Below are 21,694 nucleotides of genomic sequence, written 5' to 3'. Positions count from 1 at the left end.
TATTATTATCTTTTTGTTATTTTATCTCAATTACTTCAATACTTAATTTTATTGAACACTTTTAATTTTATAAGTTATTTGTTAGCTTTCAGCTATCAACTTTTAACTTCCAACTACTAGATGAAAAATTAGCTAAAAACTAAAAAATTAGTTGAAAAATGAAAAAATTAATTTGTTAAATTATAAGTATTCATAAAAAATGAATAAATATATTGAGGACAAAAATAGAAAAAAATATAAAAAAAAATTATCATTTTAAAAATGTTAAAAATTACTAATAAACTATTAAAAAAACTTATTTATCAAAACTTATTTATCAAATAATCAAATACATTTTTAACTAATAAAAAAATTAAAAATTAATTGAAATAACTTGTCCAACTCAATAAAAAATTAACTTGGTAGAACCAATATATAGGCCATGCTTAGCAAGTTGATTTGCCACTTGAAAGGTGGATTGTGGACCAAGGTAGCCATTTCCAAACATGCAAGTGCAAGACCATCACGATTCCACGAACTTGCTTCACAAGGGGATACCAGATAACTTAAAACGAAGCACAGCAGAAAAAAAAAATGCGAGTCAACTAACCAGTTTCCTTAAAAAATAAAAGAGTAGAACTTGGTTCTTAGTTCTGGAGGCCAGGTCACAACACCCCAAAGTAGAAACTGTTTCGTCAATGGCTTTTATTTATGCTGCTGCTGTTGTTGGCTGTGCTTCTTTTTCTTCCTCTCCCGCTGTTTCCGAAAATCATGATGTTTTCATTAGCTTTCGAGGAGAGGATACTCGCGGTGACTTCACAAGCCATCTTCATGCTGCTCTGTGCAGAAACGGCATCCAGACCTACATAGACTACAGGATCCAGAAAGGATACGAGGTTTGGCCACAACTTGTGAAAGCTATCAGAGAGTCCACTCTCTTGTTGGTTATCTTCTCAGAGAACTATTCGTCTTCTAGTTGGTGCTTGAATGAACTCGTTGAGCTAATGGAGTGCAAGAAACAAGGAGAAGAAGACGTTCATGTTATTCCCTGTGTTCTACAAAATAGGCCCGTCTCAGGTACGCAAACAGAGTGGGAGTTATCACACGGCATTGGCGAAACACAAGAAGGATTGGAAGGTGAGTAAGGAGAAGATGCAAAAATGGAAGGACGCTCTCTTTGAAGCAGCCAATTTATCTGGCTTCCATTCTCAAACATACAGGTGTGATGTCATATTATAGATAATGTTTTTTTTTTATTAGTGAAGATTAGTGGTTAGTTTTTGTTAGAATGTTAATTTCAAACCCAACTTATTCTATGTTATAAGTTCTGATGTTTAAGGATTGTTTCCACACAGTAGAGACATAATGTATGACTCGTAAGTAATGGCGCCTAAAAGAAAGCCCATGTCAATAAACAAATTAACCTCAAATCAACGAAATCTAACTTATTGTAAAGAATGTGATATTTGACAATAATTTTTAAATTTTTAGAGGGTAATATCCCCTTATTGTAAGCGTAGTCTATATTATATGTACCCCCCAAAAAAAAACCTTAGTCTATAGTATGTGTTCATCTTACATTCTTTTACTTTATGCATGGAGGAAATTTTAATTTAGCTATTTGTTATTTCTTCTCGTGGAATCTAGTGGTGTATAGAAGGGTATTTGTTCTTAAATCCAATTTTTGTCTTCTAAAGACTTATTTTCATTTGAAGGTTACTTTTATACTAACTTATTATATCTAATTTCTATCAAAAAAACTTATCATATGTAATTTTCTTCTTTTTAATCTCTGTATAGGACTGAACCTGACTTGATTGAAGACATTATTATAGATGTTTTGCAAAAACTAAATCATAGGTACACAAATGACTTTAGAGGCCTTTTCATATCTGATGAAAACTATACAAGCATTGAATCTTTACTGAAAACTGATTCAGGGGAAGTTCGAGTCATTGGAATTTGGGGCATGGGAGGTATTGGGAAAACAACTCTTACTGCTGCTATTTTTCACAAGGTTTCCTCTCAGTATGAAGGAACTTGCTTCTTAGAAAATGAGGCAGAGGAATCAAGAAGGCACGGACTAAATTACATATGCAACAGACTTTTTTTCCAAGTTACTAAGGGAGATCTTAGTATTGACACTCCTAAAATGATACCCTCTACTGTTACAAGAAGACTCAGGCACAAGAAAGTTTTCATTGTACTAGATGATGTGAATACTCCTCGACTTTTAGAATATTTGATTGGAGTGGATTGTGACTGGCTAGGAGCTGGTAGCAGAGTCATTGTGACAACCAGAGATAAGCATGTACTTATACGTGGAGAAGTTGACAAAATTCATAAAGTCGAGGAAATGAACTTTCAGAACTCCCTTAAACTTTTTAGCTTAAATGCCTTTGGCATAACCTATCCTAAAAAGGAATATGTGGAGTCGTCAAAAAGAGCTATGGTTTATGCCAAAGGAATCCCTTTAGCTTTGAAAGTCTTGGGATCATTTCTTCGTTCCAAAACCGAAAATGAATGGGATAGTGCACTAAGTAAATTGAAGAAAATTCCCAATACAGAAGTTCAGGCAGTGTTCAGATTGAGTTATGATGGATTAGATGATGATGAGAAAAACATTTTTCTAGACATAGCTTGTTTTTTTAAAGGAAAAAAAAGTGACTGTGTAACAAACATATTAAATGCCTGTGATTTTTTCTGCAGATATAGGGATAAGAAGTCTTTTAGACAAAGCTCTTATCACTACTACTTCATATAATAATTTCATAGATATGCATGATCTGTTACAAGAAATCGAGAAATTGTTCGTGAAGAATGTATTAAAAATCCTGGGCAACGCAGTCGATTGTATAAAAAAAACGCAAAATTATTACAAAAGAACTAACATTAGTTCTATTTTTTATTTCTCAGGGAACTGGTGCAGTTGAAGGGATATGGTTGGATATGACTCAAATTACAAATGTAAATTTAAGCTCCAACGCATTTAGAAAGATGCCAAACCTGAGATTACTTGCTTTCCAAACTCTCAATCGAGACTTTGAGAGAATTAATTCTGTGTACCTTCCAAATGGTATTGAATTCTTTCCTAAAAACTTAAGATATTTTGGGTGGAATGGTTATGCATTAGAATCTCTACCATCAATGCGATACAGCAATGTGGAAAAACTTTGGCATGGAGTACAGGTACATGTGGTTCACATATCGATTATGTATTTATGTTTGATAAAAAAAATTGAGGTCTATATCAATAAAAAATGAATTAAAATATGAAATTTCCAGCAAAACGTACTAACTTGTTAGTTCCATTATATGTTGCTGCAGAATCTGCCAAATTTAGAGACAATTGACCTTCATGGCTCCAAACTCCTTGTAGAGTGTCCAAATTTGTCTCTTGCCCCAAACCTTAATTTGTAAAAATAAGCCAATGTGAAAGGTTGCCTTGTGTTCATCCATCAATTTTCTCCCTCCAGAAGCTTGAAATTTTAAATGTTGGCGGATGCACCTCAATTAAGAGCCTTAGCAGCAACACTTGGTCACAATCTCTCCAACGATCGTATTTAGAAGGTTCAGGTTTGAATGAACTCCCCCCATCAATCTTGCTTATCAGAAATCTCGAAGTCTTTTCTTTTCCAATTAATCATGGTCTTGTGGATCTTCCTGAAAACTTTGCCAATGAAATTATACTGAGTCAAGGAAACATGAACACCTTGCATAAGGTACTGCCTAGCTCTGGCTTCCAATCAGTAACAAGTCTAATCTTTTACGATTGTCAAAGCTTGTGCGAAATCCCAGATAACATCTCCTTGTTATCATCATTGCAATACTTAGGACTCTATTATAGTGCCATCATAAGCTTACCCGAAAGCATGAAGTATCTGCCAAGACTCAAACTTCTTGATGTTGCTGAATGCAAAATGCTTCAACGTATACCTGCACTTCCACGATCCACTCAGTGCTTGCATGTCTGGAACTGCCAATCTCTTCGGACAGTGTTAAGTTCAACGATTGAACCATCCAAAAGACCTAAGTGTACTTTTCTGCTCCCTAACTGTATAAAATTGGATGAAGATTCATATGAAGCAATTTTGAAAGATGCCATTGTAAGGATTGAAATTGGAGCAAAACCACCATCAGAGGCAGTATTAGAAAATGAAGATGCATCCACGGATAATGATGACAATCAAGTGTATACTTCTTATGTGTATCCATCTCCTTATTTGTATGCATCAGCTAGAAATGGTAAGATTTGCTACTATTTACCAGCTAGAAGAGGCAAAATTCGAGACCGGTTCCATTGGCACTTTACACAAGCTTTGATAACTATTGAACTTCCTCCTAATTTGTTGGGTTTCATTTTCTACTTGGTTGTTTCTCAAGTCCAATCATGCCACATTGGACGCCATGGAAGTATTGGATGTGAATGCTACTTGGAAACTGACCGGGATGAAAGGATCAGCATAACAAGTTTCTTTGTAGATGAAGAATGCGTCTTGCTTCATCCTAAATCTCCATTTGAATTTATGGCAGATCATGTATTTTTATGGTATGATGCACAATTTTACAAGCAGCTGATGGAAGTAATTAAAGAGAGGAAAACCATTAATGACAAGAGCACCTCTCATGATCCAAAGCTTACAATTCAATTCTTTGCTCAAACCCAATATAACGAGGAAGCAGTGATCACAAAAGAGTGTGGGTTTCGTTGGATGTATTCCTTAGAAGAAGGAGGAAGTAAATCCAAGAGAAGCAGGGAAATTGATCATAAACTAGAAGCCAATGTTGTCTGAATAAAATCGAGGCCTGAGTCTAATGAGCCAGAAGAAACATTCAAGCAACGTGTCTTTAACTTCAAACTTAGATGTAGAAGAAATAGAAGACTTGAGGTAATTTTTCAAATAAGTAATAACCATTCTGCTGATATAAATCATTAGTTTCTCCCTATGGGTTTGGTTTTGCCTCCATGGTCTTTTGTATCTATCTTTTTTTTTTTTTTTTTTTTGTATTTGAAAATATTTTCTTGGTTAGCTGCCATGGTTCTGAAATGCTTCTTGGGGTGCCAACCTAGTTGGAATCTCAAGCTCTTTTTGGATAGGTATGCTAACCTTGGTTTTAAAAAAAAACCATTAACCGATTTTTTTGAAAAAAAATATTTTTTATTCTACTGCAAAGGTAATACAAAGTAGGAGATTGTCAGTTTGGAAGCACCTCTCTGAAATTAAACTAGCCCTAGATCATCATTAGTTTAATAATAAATCTTCTAAATTCTGCCGAATGTTGATAGAGGTGAAGAATCCTAGGACACTGACATGGCCATTGTAGTGAGAATATGTTGAAGAATGTGACTGTGTGAATTAAATCATCTCGAAAATAAACCAGATTAGGTTAAGTTTTGTAAAGCTTAATTTTTTTTAAATTTAAGAATTCAGCCTTTTTAATTTAATATAATTTTTAAGGTCTTAATTAACTTTTTTTTATTATTTCTAGTCTAACTTAAAAATTCATTTAAAAGTTTACTTAATGACAAAGTTTCATAAATAGATTTAAAAACATTTAAAGAAATTAATATATCTAAATTAGTAAACTTAATTTAAATATTAGTCATATATAAATGTAATCGAATAAAAATTCTATCAGTAGCATAACATATTATTAGAATAATTTCATGCCTGCCTACAATTTGTTCATAAATATTTCTAATACTTTATCAACATTGTAATGGTCATCGTGTCTCTTGAGAGGTGGGCTCTACCGGTAATGTATATATATTTACGAATTTATATGAATTTAATTCAACAATCATACAATTAATACGTACGTAGCTACTAGAGAAAAAGCAAATGCTTAGAATTTGTTTTGCACTGCAGGTCTTTCGAAAATTTCACCTAGCCTTCTAAAAATAACATAATCACGACGGGATCATTGCTCAGCCCTACTGTGCAACAATTACAAATCAATGCACTTTTTTAATCTTTTATGTTCCTCTTTTCAATGGGTTTCCATGTGGTTACTTACTTCACCAAAATTAAGCACCAACTACCCCAATTCCCCATCTCGTCGTCATGTTATTTGGAAGTTTTAGTCTCTATAACAGTCAACATCAAACTCCTTCAAAAATCAGCATCTAAGCAGTTGAAAACTCAAGTGTCCTTTTCATTTGGCTTTATGTGTATTTTTCTGATAAAGCAAAAATTATTAAGGAAAAATGTGATTAGGCACACTAATTTCCTGAAAAACTTAAATATATATTCACCAATTACCCAAATCAAAGCTTAATTTAAAGCATATGAATATGTATTAATTAATTTAGAGTTTATTGATTTGATAGCGATTAGTATCTTATTTTATTCTCTCTCACTTAATTTTCCTTTTTCGTTAATCGTTACTGTTAAATTTTTCATATAGGAAATTTTTAAATTCTCTTTCAAGTTTCAACTAATATACTTTTTAACAATTTTTACGAAATATATTTGCTAAACATCATCTCACACCAAATTACGTAAGCTAAATCAGAACAATAAGAGTGAAAAAAAAAGTGGAATTAACTATTGACCAAAGCCAAAGCTTTGATGTGATGTATAAATTTTAGATGTGTATCAGATGTGTCTCACAGCGAATGATTAAAAAAAAAATATGATTATCAATAATTCGTTATTTAAGTGAACACTCAATATTAAAACAAAAAAGAGAACTCTGAATTTAATTTTGTTAAGTAAGATTTCGAATTAAAATTTTTTAGATAGAAAAAAATGTGATTAAAAAAATGAGATATTGATAATTTATATTTTCTAGTAATAATATTTAGTTAATATGCAAGTCTTAATTGATAACCGCATAATAACTGTTTTTTACTCTTATAATATACAGCGGTATAAACTCTTAATTAGATGTATTATTTCATTTTCTGTTGGATGATTTTCTCCCGTAATATTATATATGAAAAATTCTTTTGCTAGTTGCTACTTTTCCTTCGTTTGTTCACAAGACCTACAAGATTAACGAGTAATGAGATTCACAAATATTTGATAGTGGGTTATCCTCTCTGCTTGCATGAGGAATACGTGGACAATAAACTTTCGCTAGTATTCCTTCAATAAGCTTCGATCAAATTTTGAAAACAATATTCTTGAGGCGCAGCGGTATAGTATGAAAGGAGATGAAAGTGGATCCATTCTCATTGGCAAAGGAATTTGAAATTTGCAATTCAATCTTTGTCATTGCACATAGACAGATAAGGCTTTTGCTTTCTTTTTGACAAAATGCAATTCAGCTCATACCTAGTGGCAACGTCACTCCTATTAAGGCTCTTTCTGGGGAGTAAACACCCCATTATTAGACCATTTCTCCTACTCTGGTATCCTGTTCCATCCGTTTCAAAATGGTTATTGAGAATTTTCAAAAAGGTAGACATTAAATAATTAATAAATCTTTTAAATCTAAAAAAAATATTCCTTCCATTTATTTTATTTAGTTAAGAGGACATTGTTTTTATTTTTCTGTTCATTTAGAAGTTTAAGACAATGGAGTAATTGTTATCTTTCTAATTATATCTTTATTTTTACTTTAGTTCTTAATATATTTTATACATTTACCGTAAACAAGAAACAAATTAATAATAGTATATTATATCTAAAACTTGAAAATAATTTCAAAATAAATAAAAATACACACCATTTAATTTATGTGTTAGTATTTTCTTAAATGAACAAATAATAGTATTTGTTTATTTTACTTAGTAGAGATTTTCCAGCACAAAGTTGCGATGATAAGCATGAGCAGAAATTACTATGGAAAATTAAGGAAAAACATCTAGAAGTAACGGCAAGACGCCCACACCTCAAGCCTAAATCCTTGTGCAATGAGCAATCTGTTCATTACTTTAATAATACCAAATCCGCATCACATGGACCAAATGAAAAGAATCGTTAATCTATTATTTATTGAGCAATACAACCCATATATTTTTTAAGGAACCACCATATCTTATTATCTCTCTCTACAGAGAAAACAGGGTAAAATAAGGCTCAAGAATGATGTAATAAAGAAAGATAAAAAATAAAATATTTATTATCCTTCTGAAATTGATTTATCTAAAAAACTCATCCCATTTCAGTTTCTCTAAACTTTTAACATGTTACTATTATGTATGTTAATTCTATTAATAGATTTAATATGTTTATATCGTATTTTAACATGTACCACCAATTTTTTGTAAAAAAAAAGAAGAAAGAAAACATACATCACCAATTTTATTTTTTTTGTTTAAATTTTTATACAAATGCTTCATACAGAATCTTTGTTTTAGAATTTTAGAAAGATTGAAATGGGACTAAACCTATTAGAAGAAACAATTCCTAATTTGAAGAGATAAAAAAATATTCTTTATCCTTTATAAAAAAGAAAAAAAGTGTTCATAGATGAGGACACGGATCCTCTCCAAGTTGAATTAGCCAAGGTAAGGGCTAGACTCTAGAGATTTCCGCGTGGAGAAAACACAATTGGGGTTGTTCCTTCTTCTGCTTATATAGTACATATAGCATAGCAAGCACATAATAGATTGTGTTTGTGTTTCACTTTCGCAAAGGACTAATCCATATCGTAGAGTCAATCACAAAACTCTCTACTTTGCCACAAATGAGTGACCCCAAGTATGCTTATCCCTACCCTGCTCAAGGTCAGGGTAATTAACCTTCTCTTCATTTATCTCTCCGTTGCACACACATGAACATCTTATTCTTATGTTATGGCCACCACTGGCCAAGTTGATTTTGAGTTACAAAGTCTTAATAAACAAATAAATCAAAACAAGAGGTTCTATCATATATTATATTCACAAGTTTGATCCTCTGAAACAAGACTTTGTTTTTTACCATATGATATGTTGATGGTGGAGAGAACTGCCCTTTTCCTTTTTCCGGGATAAAAATTCCATTTTTTTTGTTGCTATTTTCCAAACTTGGTTCTGTGTTCTTTCTTTCTTTATGAATTTATTTATTTTCCTTTGTGGGGAACTTTTGTTATGGCAGGGTATTATCAAGGTCCTCCTGTGATGGCACCACCGCAATATTATGCTGCTCCACCACCACGCACAAGACAAACTGGATTCCTTGAGGGATGGTTAGTACTTAGTTCCCACTCTCTCTCTCCTCTCTTTTTTCAATTAGTTATATTGTTTCCTTATTTTTATCATTATCACGAGGAACACAAAAAATAATTTCTATTTTTTTAAAATGTGTTCAACTTCTATTCTTTTGTGTAATTGACACTATTCTTCTCGTTTCTTGTTTTCTCAGTCTTGCAGCTCTGTGTTGTTGCTGCCTCATAGATGAGTGCTGCTGTGATCCCTCAATCTTATGTATCATCTGATGTGATCAAAATTGCTGCAAGTAGGAAAAACAAAATGAAGAAGATACAAGTAAATATATATGCAGTGTGATGCTTCCAGAGGGCTTCAGTTAGCATTATGTTTAGTTGAATAGTAGTCTTACTTTTATCCAGAACTAGAACTTATGTTTGTGCTTGATTAACATGGTTTCTTTCCATCTTGGTCTTTGGTGTGGTTGTGCCTCACCAGTGATTTGATTTGTAATGTGGAAAGTAAACAATTATTGTGAATTCAATTGGGTCACTCTGTTTCTCCAATTTTCTTTGTCTTACATCTTATCATTTTGAATTTGAATCTGGAATGTGGAAAATTGGCTCACCGTCATTGTGACATCATCTAAAGCTCTATGGGCACACTATAGTCTATAGTCTTTTGAAATTAACTAATATTTCTGCATGCTGTAATTACCTACTCCAACCTTTTTCTTAAATATGCTATTGGTGGGAAGTTGTCACCGTCAAAAATAATAATAAATTTTCGTCAGGAATCCTAATCACACACAAAATGAATATCTCATATTTTTCTTCTAATATTATTTATATCATTCCCAAAAATTAAGCTAATTAGGATTTGAATCCACCTCATATCCTCTTTTCCGTATACTTTTTTTTCTTCTATTATTTTAATTACTTTAATATTTATATATTTTTTGTCTCTTTTTTTTATCTTTGTGAATTCCATACATAAGCGTAAAATGTATTTCTCTCACTCTCCTTATCTTTATGTGAATTATATTTTAATTTAATTTTAAATCATAAAAATTATAATAAAAAGTTTGTATTGTATGCAGTTGAGTCCCCATTGGATCGAGTCAAATGGGCCAAGCTGATTAATCCGAATTGTAGTTCGAGTCTTGTTGTATGTTTATTATCTTATCTAATGTAACTTAATCATGTCTCATTATATCCTTTTTTTTTTTTTTTATCTAATTGTATCCTTATATCATATCCTTATATTGTACCTTTTAAAAAATAAATGATTAAATTATAACCTAAAATAAAGATAAAGATTATGTTCAATAAAATATGTTAGTTAGTTTTTAGCTTTTTAACTTTTTTAGTGAAAAGCTCATTTGATTATTCGATAAGTAAGTTTTTAAATAATTTTTAACGTTTTTTGAAATGGTACTTGAAGTATCATTTTTTAAAATACTAATTTCTAATTTTTTATATTTTTTTTCATTTTTATCCTTAATATATTTATTCATTTTTCTTGTTATCTTTTTAAAATAAATTATGGTATTATTATTTTTTTCCTATCATTTTATACTTTTCAACTACTTCAATAACTAGTTTTACTGAATACTTTCATTTTAATAGACTAATCTTTCAATTTTCAGTTAACTTTTCAGTTAATTTTGTTAAATATAACCAAACATGAATAATCTAGCCTATTCATTATAAAGTTTGTGCATATGCTATGTACATCATTTATTTTATTATAATCTAACATATAAAATGAGTGACTTACTACCATCACCATTAGATTTAAAAAAAAATGAGTAATAAAGATAAAGTGTAATTCTAAAAAAAGAAATACTCTTCGTATAAATTAATCTCTTTTGTTTGGGTATATTTTAAGAAAACTAAGAAAAAGATTAAAAAAGAAATCTTGATCAAGCTATATAAAAAGTTGGGCCCCACTCACTTCCAACCTAATAATAGTGTTTACAACATTCCTTTGTTAAATTTTGGCAAATCAGCAACATATTTTTGCAAGTTGCAAATTTAGCTATCAAAATCCATAAATTCCATCATGAGGGAAAAAAAACTTTGCAACACAAGTAGAATTTACACCACGCTGATAAAAAAAAAAAGGTAGAATCTATACCACCTGAAAATATCTTAATATCCATACATATCGAAGCATGCATAAACAGAAAAGCATAAGGACACACAGGTAATTAACTGAGAGTCATTACCTCTACTTGATTATCACACATTCAACTCTCTCCTGCTTATTTTTCTACCTGTCTAAGAAAGACATCAATGGGAGAGAAGCTATATTGAGAAGCTCATAGACACATGTGCATATATACAATACAATAGTGACATGCATAATCATGAAACATACTTTAGCTCTTCATTGAAATGTTCATCAATACCACATTTACTATCCATAAGATCACCATCACAACCTCCCCCACAACCACCACAGCCACTACTCTCCAACCTATTTCCACACCCTCCTCCACAGCCTCCACAACCACCACCACAGCCTCCGCCACAACCAGCACCACAACCACCACTCTTAATCATATTTCCACAGCCTCCGCCACAACCACCACCACAACCGCCACAACCACCACCCTTAATCAAATTTCCACAGCCTCCACCACAACCAGAACCACAACCACCACTCTTAATCATATTTCCACAGCCTCCGCCACAACCAGCACCACAGCCTCCACAGCCACCACTTTCCATTGCATTCCCACAGCCTCCAATGGAAAGTTCAGACTTGTTTGTTATCCCCTCATCTTCATTGCACATATTAGTAGAACTCAACCCCATTCCATTCAAGACTGTCTTTTCATTTTCCTCATTTGGCCCATTCACCTTCAAATCTTTACTTTCAGCAATGATGCCTTCATATCCTCCCTTTTTTATTATATTAGAAGCAATAAAAGCCAAAATGATTCCAGGCAGCACCATCCACTTTTCCTTTGCCTATCAAATTTTAGAAAACAAGGAGGGAGAAGAAAGCAGAAAACAAATTAACTAATGAAAAACAAGAATGTGCCTCTATAGAAAATGTTTGAAATAGGCAAAAAGTAAGGTACCGTGACATGTCTAGATCTCAAGTCAAGCAATGCCACTGCTTTGCCATAGGGTTCTTCAATGGAGAATTCAACAGCAGTTAGGAAATCCATTTCATTTCCCCGTTTCCCATTGTGTCTCAGTTCATAGTCTAGCTTTCTTCCGGGAAAAATTCTCACCTTAACCAAAATCACATGAATTTAACATTAGAACTAAGTTCGTATCCATCTCATTTCCCACATTTTCATCTTTAACAATCTTATGTCCAGCGTAGCTAATGAATTGAATGCTATTGGATTTGTGAACATTGTAATCAAGATCCAAGAAAGCTCTTGGCATGACAAGATATTTTTAAAATGGAAATTCTTTAGAATAAATGCATACCGTTTTGGCACCAGTAAGCTCAAAGAGATGGCCATCATTTGTAGATTTGTTTGGAAGGTGAAACAGCCAAAGATTCTCCAAAACAGACCAACCATTTTCCATAAACTCAGCAAGAGTGTGAGTTTCACCAGACTTCATGAGGCCCACAACCTCCTTTCCAGGGTTTCCTATGTTCATTGCATTCTTCAAATCCCTAAAATGTAATCAGAGATAGGAAAGATCATTTGTGAGCTTAATTAATTAAGAAGACCTCATTACAAATGGCAGTCATTCTGAATAATATATGCAAGATAGGTTATGTGGAATTTTCCATAAATCAAACTGATTGATAATCTTGGAATTAGATGACCACAAGCACTTGGTAGTTGGAACATCATTCAAATGCAATTAAAGCAAGTTGATATTTCAAAGACACAAGACAAGCAGCAAAGAAGATCACCAAGAGACCAGTCCCCAACATGACCAAAAGAAAATGATGAACACATTTAGGCAGGGAGCTTCTATTGATATCTGGCATAAAGTGCATCATAGACTGTACCTAATTTGAAGGCTGATGATTCTAGTGCCATTTTCATCTGTGACATGTGTCCAGCTTTTAGCATGTTGGGGCCTAACAGGAAGGTTGAAGAGACATGTATTTTTGGAAAATGGACGAGACTGAGTCATTTCAAGTGTATATGAGGCAGGAACTGGGACAGTAAATGAGATTGCTACACGTAACAAGATTGGCTTTGAGCTTGTAGTATCAGAACTTGGTACCAACTCCAACCATTTCTCAACATAGAGTTTTGAAACTGGGTCAAGATAGTCTTTCATAGAGAAAGATGCAGAACCGAGTGTCTTTGTTGATTTTCTTATTGATAACTTGGAAGAAGAAGAGGACATGAGTTCAAAAAGCAGCTCTCCTGTAGGTTCACATCGGAAAGATGCAACCTGTTTCTCTCTAGACACTGATAAAATACTTAGTCTCCTTTTAGCATCAAAGAATGCATCGGGCTGTGATTTGGAAAATAAAACAGACAGATCTCCTTCCTGTCCCTCTGATAAGTTTTTAACCCCAATGAACTCCAAGAAAACCTAGTTGGATGAAAGAGGAAATTAATCAAATGTCAAATACTACTTTCATATAAACAGAAGCTGTTTCAGTGATAGTTATTCAGTTTATTCTACTTATGCTTATATATATACAATGCAGAACAGTATTAAGATCTCCAAAATCAAGAAAGATTGCCATTACTATCACAGATATTTTTATTTTTAGTTGCTAAATTGCATCTTCTTTGCTATCCTAAACAACTATGGTTCTATGTCAAAGCAGACAAACATACTCAGAGAGAGAAATTGTTAGAGGGACTAGTGTAATACAACTAGGCTCTCGGCTCTCCTTGTCTTATTTATATACACAAGAAGAACGGTTACATTTTGTAGCAGCACATGGATCAGTCCCTTATCTAAACAGTCATCCCTTAAGCTCTAGAGCACAGATAACACGACCAGCTTGCTGCTTACAAAATCATAACCCAGTTGGAGCCTTTATAAACCAACTTTCAAATTGTCTTTGATTCAAACAGTTTATATATCCTTGTTATGATGTAAAGCTTTGCAAGACACAGAACTATTCTAGGGATCTGAAAGAAAACATTTGCACCAACGTTGATCCCATAAAACCACTGAGGAATACAATCTTCTTATGATATGTGGCGAGGACTTAAATTTGCATATTCTTGTACATGACACAATAAATGTTGCATGGACTTGTTAATATATGTATGCACATAAGAGATCTTAGGGTACCTCCATAACTTTCCGGTCTGGTAGCAAAACTTCTTGTGGGTACTCATTTGAAGAAACAACCTTCTTGCATATAATGCTAGATGAAAAAGGGTTACTTGTGATAGGGGACGGTGCGTTACCCCTATACATTGCTCCAGCCTTCCAATATCTTGTACCAAATGTGACTTCCCACTGTTTGGTGGTTCTAGAAAAACCAACATCCAGTTTCTTTCCTTTAGTTCTGTCTGAGTCTGTATCATCATGCTCCAATACTTTTCCAAGTGCTTCATTGAGGTCTTTACCATAAGCAACTGGATGTAACTGATGAGAATGCCAGATTAGGTCAATATCATATGTTGGAACACAAAAGCGTTTTATACCCTTTTCCTTGTTTCTCTTGATGAGATACAGAAACCCTTTGTATCTGGCCACAGATTCCTTGATAAAGAGATCATTTTTCATGTGCGTTCTTGATACCTGTCACAAAAGACGACAAATATAGAATCCATTGAAGAGATGCAGCATTATGTACTAGCCACGCACAGGAAAGACCATTGGTAAATAAATTTCACAAAATTGTTTGTCATTCAACTAAACTGAACAGACCAATAACTGAACACTGAACTCATACGTCACCACAAACGATATTAATGTTATTTGGAAATGCTTCCCAACAATTAATGATGCATAGTCTGAACTGAACTTGAGATTCTCAAAACAATGTATTTTGAAACCACATGGATCTATTGGAAAGCAAGCAACATATAGTTAATCACAAATTGATAAAATTGAAGATGAGTCTATTTGAACACAGCCTAAACCATGCTAACTTTCAAATCAGGACTTTGGCAGAGACAGAGCATATCAAGCATTTAGCAATGCAAAGTGAAATAGAACAGCTGGATAAACTCTTAACTCTCCTATACCTGGTAAAAGAATGGGCTCTGCCTCTTAGCAGCTGAAATCAGATCATAGTTGGTGCATTTTTCAAGATTAGAAATCCTTTCAGAGATATCCTCTGGGAGAAGATTAACCAAATCAACATTGTAGGGCTCATCAGGATACAGATTATTCCAGATTTCTTCAGTTTGTCTGCCACAAATTCTTTCAACAGTAGAGACAACACCAAAGTTGTCAAGTACCCGTCCATAAAGTTCCTCACAGTCAGATTTGTACCTTACCTGCAAAATAGAATGAACCAAATTTTAGTACTAATAACACATCTCAATCAAACAACCAATATTGCTAATAATCAGGAAAATAATATATATATTTCCCGGTCTCTAGCCTACCGGGTTGAGCCTGTGACAGTGCCAAACCCATTCACAGTCAAGAGGAACTTCCAATGGCCCTTCAAAAATGGGAGTCTCGGAATGCTTGGCAAGCAAGGGAAGCCAACAAGCATTGTACCTGAATACACACTTTTGTTGTTGCAAAACCAGCACAAGAAAAACTAAAAAATGACCTACTTTCTGATAGATATAAGAAGAGAAAATCCATGACACCTACATCTGAACTACATTGCAAAGCTGTCATGTGTAAAGGAAGGACCTTTCCACATGAATGCAAAGGTCCTTCCTTAAGGCCATATAGAATTCTTGGCTTAAGCATGGTGAAAAAAAAGACAAAAAATTGTTCTTTGTAACTATTTTAAGCATGAAACTCTATCCTCATCAAATACAACTATACAAGAAATACTTGATAGAATATTCACCTATAGATAGCCCTTTCAAGGGCAGGACCGTCATAGAGGTGACGGTTCCTATCAACAGCTGCAAGGAACTGAAGCTGCTTTTTTGCCACAACTATAAGGTCCACGCTTATTGGAATCTTTTGGGCTTCATTCCACTCCATTTCTTGTTGTGGTTCCATCTCTCCAATTTAACCTGAAAAACCACAATCTCCCAGAATCATTTTGGTGTAAGTTAAAGTGCCTCTCAAACTTGTCTAAATTTTGCAGTCAAAATAGAAAATTCATTCACCTGAAAACATTATCCACAAACATTGTTTCCCCTATTTCATGATCTCCAAAGTAATCATAAAGAAAAAAAGGTGTCATATTTAAGGAAGGGTTTACTAGAACAAAAATAAAAGAACAGACATTATCTGCAGGTTGATCAACGAGAAAACTTAAAGAGAAAAAGGAGGGAAACCTTTAAACCTTTCAGCTAAACTCATCTAACAAAAACAAACAAACATATATGATCATCCACAACATAGACCAATATACAAGTCCATTGTATCAACCTTACAGACAGAGAATAAAAAAAAAGGCATTTGGGATTACCAGTTACGCAGAAACTGAGGCAGAAAGGCTATAGCTGCAGACAGGGAACTTACTTAAAAGGAGGATCTGTATGAAATGACTGTTTCTGACTAAGCTTGTTAACTTTTCTGTTTCTATGACATTGCCATAGGTATTATTCAACCAGTGTCTTGTTATGTATGTTATGTTATATAGACTTGTACTGCAGCTGAAACTAGTGTGTCAAGGATGTACGCCTGATCTCATTAATAGTACAACCAATTACTCTATCTACAATCAAGACTTGTACCAAAAATATCAATAATTTTCCTTGAAAAAGTAAAGGAAATATATGACTTAATTATACTAATAAAAAAATAATTACTCATTTGGTTGTCATAATTTTTTTAAAAAATATATCTCCTTTAGCGTGTTTTTGGTTTATAGGAGAAAAATATAATTGATGAAAATAAAAGAGAGATGATTTGAAAAAAAAAAAGAAATAGAGAAAAAATAAAATGATATATTGTGTCTTTGGTTTAAGAGAAATAGATGAAAAATAATATTTTTTGTGTTAAAGAAAATTAATTTTTTTTACCTAAACTCTATTTTTTAGCCTAAAAAGAACGATTTTTTTTTTTTGTCTAAAACCCAAAGAAAAATAATTTTGATGGTAAAAAAATTGATTTTTCTTGGCTTAAAAATCGATTAGATGAAATTTAAACTATGGACCCACCACTTGTAACTTTACTGTCTTATTCCAAATTCCACCACCTCATTTTCTTCTTGGGTCCTTTATTTTTTTTATGCACATCCGAACACAGTCTTAATCTCAACACATACTATTGTTAAGCATTTTAATCCTCTCCATAAGATTAAAATAATATATATATATATATATATATATATATATATATTATGTATATATATGTGTGTGACTAAAAAAGACTAAATTTTTTTTTGTAAAAACCTGAAAAAATATTTTTAAATAGAGACTAAAGAGAAAGTTTTTGTAACTGCATGAACATATGAGTAATTAAATCATAAAAAATGCATTACTTTTATTTTATTGTCACAAAGAACTTTTGGACTTTAGCTAAATGATTTGTTTTTTATCTACCAACACAAGCTGATCTTAATAATAATAATTAAAAAAACATTGGCTCTATGCAAATAAGGTTTCACACTCACTCGACTGAATTCTGGAATAAAGAGAATTAAAGCGATTATTGGAAAATATAATAGATATTTGAGTAAATTACAACAATATTTTCTTCAAATTTTTACTAATTACACATGTATTTTATTTTTTTTCACTCAACAATTTTTTTTCAACTTTGGTGTTATGATTACAGTGGCACCCTTGAGTCCTTTACGTCGTTAACAAATAGTACATGTGACTAGTGTGATACCCTCCATGGTTGTTAAACTCTCGATTTAAATCGTAAAATCTTACGATTTTACGATTCTATTGAGGGTTGGGAAGTTAAATCGGAAGTAGAATCGAAATCGGAATAGACTCATCCGATTTTGCGTAGACTCGGACGAGTTTGGGTAGACTCGCGAGTCTGCTCCGAGTCCACGAGTTTATGAAAATCCGAAACAGCGTCATATAGCAACCCTAAAAAATGACACTCGCAACTCTCTCTACTCACTTACTCTACCTTGTTCAAGCTACTAACCCCCTAAAATGACTTTCATTGAGCTACTCGCATCGTGGTGGTTGTCGTTATCGTTGTCGTGCTGGACTGTTGAGCTAATCGCGTCATGGTGGTCTTCATCATTGTTTGAAACTTGAAAGCCCTCACTCGTCGAAAGCCCTCATTTCTTGACCTAGCTCCAAGCATTGCTCCATGACACTAAGGTGTTTTCTTTCTCAAAGCTTCTTTGTTAATTCATCTTTGTTAATTGAAAGTTTGAAACGATGCTTATTAAGGGAGTATCTGTTAATTGAAATTCTGGCAAGGCTATTGTTAGCTTCATTGTAGTGTTGAGTTTTGGATTCTGTTGGTAAATTAAGGGAGTATTTGTTAATTGAAATCTCTGTTAATTGAAAGTTTGAAACGATGTTTAGTGTTGAATTCTGACAATGCTAAGGTGGTGCCCCGAATATAGACAAATTATCTGTTAATTGAAATTTTGGCTTCATCAAGGGTGGGTAGTGGGTTTTGTTGCTGCATTTTGAGTAAACTCTTACGAGTTTACGATTCGATTCTACGAGTCGAGTTTACGGACCCTCCACGATTCTACTTAGAATTGCGAGTTTAACAACCATGATACCCTCTATCTCGATATACATATTTATATAATAAAATACATAAAAATACGGAATTACATAAAATGAGATTTTATTTTCTAAGCATAAAAGAGTTCGCGTGGATAAAAGGTTCAGATTCACTTCACTATTATAAAATAAAACTTATCAAAAATATTTTTGGCTCAAACACAAGGTCGTTCAAGTTTAGAAAAGAACTTAAGTTAAGCAGCAGAATAAAATAAAATGAAGTAAAATAACATGTTCGAAACATCATGTAATTAAAATAGAAACTTATGCCCCAATATCACATCATATTAGAGCATTGTGTCCTGATGTTTTCCAGCACAAGGTTCCTTAAATCAATCCACCTAGTCATCTGCTCCCACAAACACATGGTTCGAGATCATCACAGAATCCAAACACAAACAACACACGGGAAGTGAGTTATCACATTCCTAACTAATAGAAAGAAATGGGACAACATGTAGATATACATATCATACAAATGAAATACAACTTACTTTAACACAACTCATGTCATTCCACTACTTATCGTGTAACATCACATCTCAACACTACACGTCTCACACGTTTTCACATCATTCACGTACTCAAGGATCAAAACACAGTATCACTCAATCAATCACTATCGATCAATACACAAGCGTTATGCAACAATATACTAAGACTCAATCATATATGCAATGTGGTACCATGTTAATAAAAAATCTCGTCGGATGCTCAGGAGTATATGACAAGACAGACCACACATTGGTAAGTCAAGTCACTCTCACTAGATAAAATCATATGAGATCAGTCAGAGTCACTCTGTTTTGCAAGAACGCTTCAACCATATGGGATCAGCACATGCTTCAAGGAACATTCAAACCGAGTGTATTTACCCCCAAGGCCTACATTCCGAAGAATCCGTCAGAGTCTTTCCCTCTTGATTCAGGTCCAACCCAAAAAATATTTTAGCACATAAACTCTATCTATGAACTATACAAAACACATGACTCCTCAATTATTCTCAAAATAATTTTAACTCGTCGTGTCTCATAGTGATTAAACTCGTCGGATTCCCACAGTGGATCTCATCACAATACTTGTTGTGCATTAACTCGTCGCCTTAAAAGGTCTTACAATCATGTGATAGTATGGTTCATAACTCACAACTCAATGCACACAACATTTCAATAGTCATGTATCTTACAATTCAACACATACTCAATTTATCACATACACTCAATCTTAATCACAATGTTATAATCCCAAAATAATAATTTATCACGTTAATCTAGTAATCTTGTCCAAAATACAAATGAATTATACAAAAATACTTCTCACAACATGGGAAGTAAAACCCTTCAAAATTTTTTACATAATCATATCAAAATCAAAGGAATCAAAATCGTAGGTTCAAAAACACAAAAAAAACACCAAGAACACTCAATTTTATCAACCAATTTGCATTAGGACATCAATTAGCCCATCAAACACAATAATCTCGTAATTATAATCGTAAAGGAATTATTACAATACAATAAACATCCCAAAATAAACCACAATTTAATCCTCTAAGGATCCCTACACATGTTCATTCTAACTTCAATTGCGATAAACCCATCTCTTACCTTTAAGCGGGCTCATGTGTGTAGTCCGGTAGCGATAGCAACATCTCTAGCGGTTTCCTATGATTCCTTAAGTTTTTCCTTTGGTTGCTTTGCTAGGGTTTCCAAGCGTTAGAGAAAAGAATAAGGTATTGGAGCCTCCATTTCACTGTCTTCGTGAGAGGGATATTTCTCTCACCAAATACATTATTTCACGAATTCCAATGATAAGGATGTGCGGGAATGAGTTTTGAACCTAGTGCTCAAATTTCATGAAGATCCAACGATTAACGAGTCTGGGATCATAGTTTTACTGAGATATGTTTGGATGTATACGGAAAAAGAAAGCTCCATGCAAGGGACATTTCTCCCACCACAGACATTATTTCGCACATCCCAATGGTGGAGGGATGTGTGAAAATTAGTTCCGAACTTGGTGTACAAATTTCACGATGATTCAACGGTTAACGAGTTCGGAATCGTAGTTTTACTGGGACAGATTGGTGTATATGCAAGAAAAAGAGAGGACTTTGGTAGAGAGAGAAGACAAATTTGAGAGAGAGAGCGCAGAGACGTATCATAAATATAAAAATTAACCTAATATATTTTTATTTATTAGGGTACTTTCAATTTATTATTATTTTTTATTTTATTATTTTATAAAAGAACTTTATTTTACTCCCTATCAAATAAATAAATAAAATTCCTTTTTTATTTTTCAAGAACATATAGTTATTTTATTTACCTCAAAACCATTATTTTAATTAATAAAATTATTTCTCTTATTTATTTAATTACAAAAATCTCATTATTTTCCTAAAATTCTATTTGTTTTTAAACAAAATCTTTTTTTAATTTATTTTACGAAAAATGAAATATTACAACTAGCATATGATATTTTAATGATTTTTTGTTTCAAAATGTCCTTGTCCCCTTTCTTTAAGTGATATTATCTTCCAAAACTGCTTAAGCTTGTTTGTGAATTTGTACAAATTCATATTAGAGGAAAAATAACGTAATGAAACATAAATCTCAGAAATATTTCTGTAATTTATTCTAGATATTTTTTTAACAAATTATGTTTATGTAAGACTTTCATCCTTATAAAATATGTTTTTTTTTCATTTAGGCTCTTTTAAAATCTTTTTATCTACTTTCAAAAGAAAAATCTTTTTAGCTTTTGATTTTAGTCTTGACTTGACATTAAGTTCATTCTCCTAATAATGTTATAAAATTGTGATTTTTTTATATAAATAATAAATGTCTCGTATTGAAAAAAATGCATTTTAGTTTCTATTA

General features: G+C 32.8%; 1 protein-coding gene and 1 pseudogene across 4 annotated transcripts; one reads left to right on the top strand and one right to left on the bottom strand.

Moving 5' to 3' along the window:
* The first annotated feature begins 464 nt into the window (after window positions 1-464).
* On the top strand, window positions 465-4,903 carry LOC114367587 (annotated as a pseudogene).
* A 6,268-nt stretch (window positions 4,904-11,171) lies between these two features.
* Window positions 11,172-16,738, bottom strand: LOC114368941 (glycine-rich domain-containing protein 1-like). Of its 4 annotated transcripts, none has more exons than XM_028326241.1 (10): window positions 16,571-16,712; window positions 16,266-16,308; window positions 15,998-16,169; window positions 15,576-15,693; window positions 15,210-15,464; window positions 14,305-14,760; window positions 13,049-13,587; window positions 12,511-12,703; window positions 12,150-12,305; window positions 11,172-12,036 (listed from the first exon to the last, which is right to left on the bottom strand). In XM_028326241.1, the coding sequence occupies exons 3-10, from the start codon at window positions 16,153-16,155 to the stop codon at window positions 11,428-11,430; spliced, it is 2,484 nt and encodes an 827-aa protein (XP_028182042.1). In that variant the 5' UTR covers window positions 16,156-16,169; window positions 16,266-16,308; window positions 16,571-16,712; the 3' UTR covers window positions 11,172-11,427. The 4 variants fall into 4 exon arrangements, with proteins under 4 accessions (XP_028182042.1, XP_028182043.1, XP_028182044.1 ...); XM_028326242.1 differs by having other exon boundaries at window positions 16,266-16,296; window positions 16,571-16,709; XM_028326243.1 differs by lacking the exon at window positions 16,266-16,308 and having other exon boundaries at window positions 16,624-16,738.
* Between the last annotated feature and the right edge of the window lie 4,956 nt (window positions 16,739-21,694).

Source organism: Glycine soja, chromosome 9, assembly GCF_004193775.1.
Source record: "Glycine soja cultivar W05 chromosome 9, ASM419377v2, whole genome shotgun sequence".
Classification (NCBI taxonomy): domain Eukaryota; kingdom Viridiplantae; phylum Streptophyta; class Magnoliopsida; order Fabales; family Fabaceae; genus Glycine; species Glycine soja.
The sequence above is the reverse complement of the archived record's forward strand: the minus strand, read 5'-3'. Positions and strand labels throughout refer to the sequence as shown.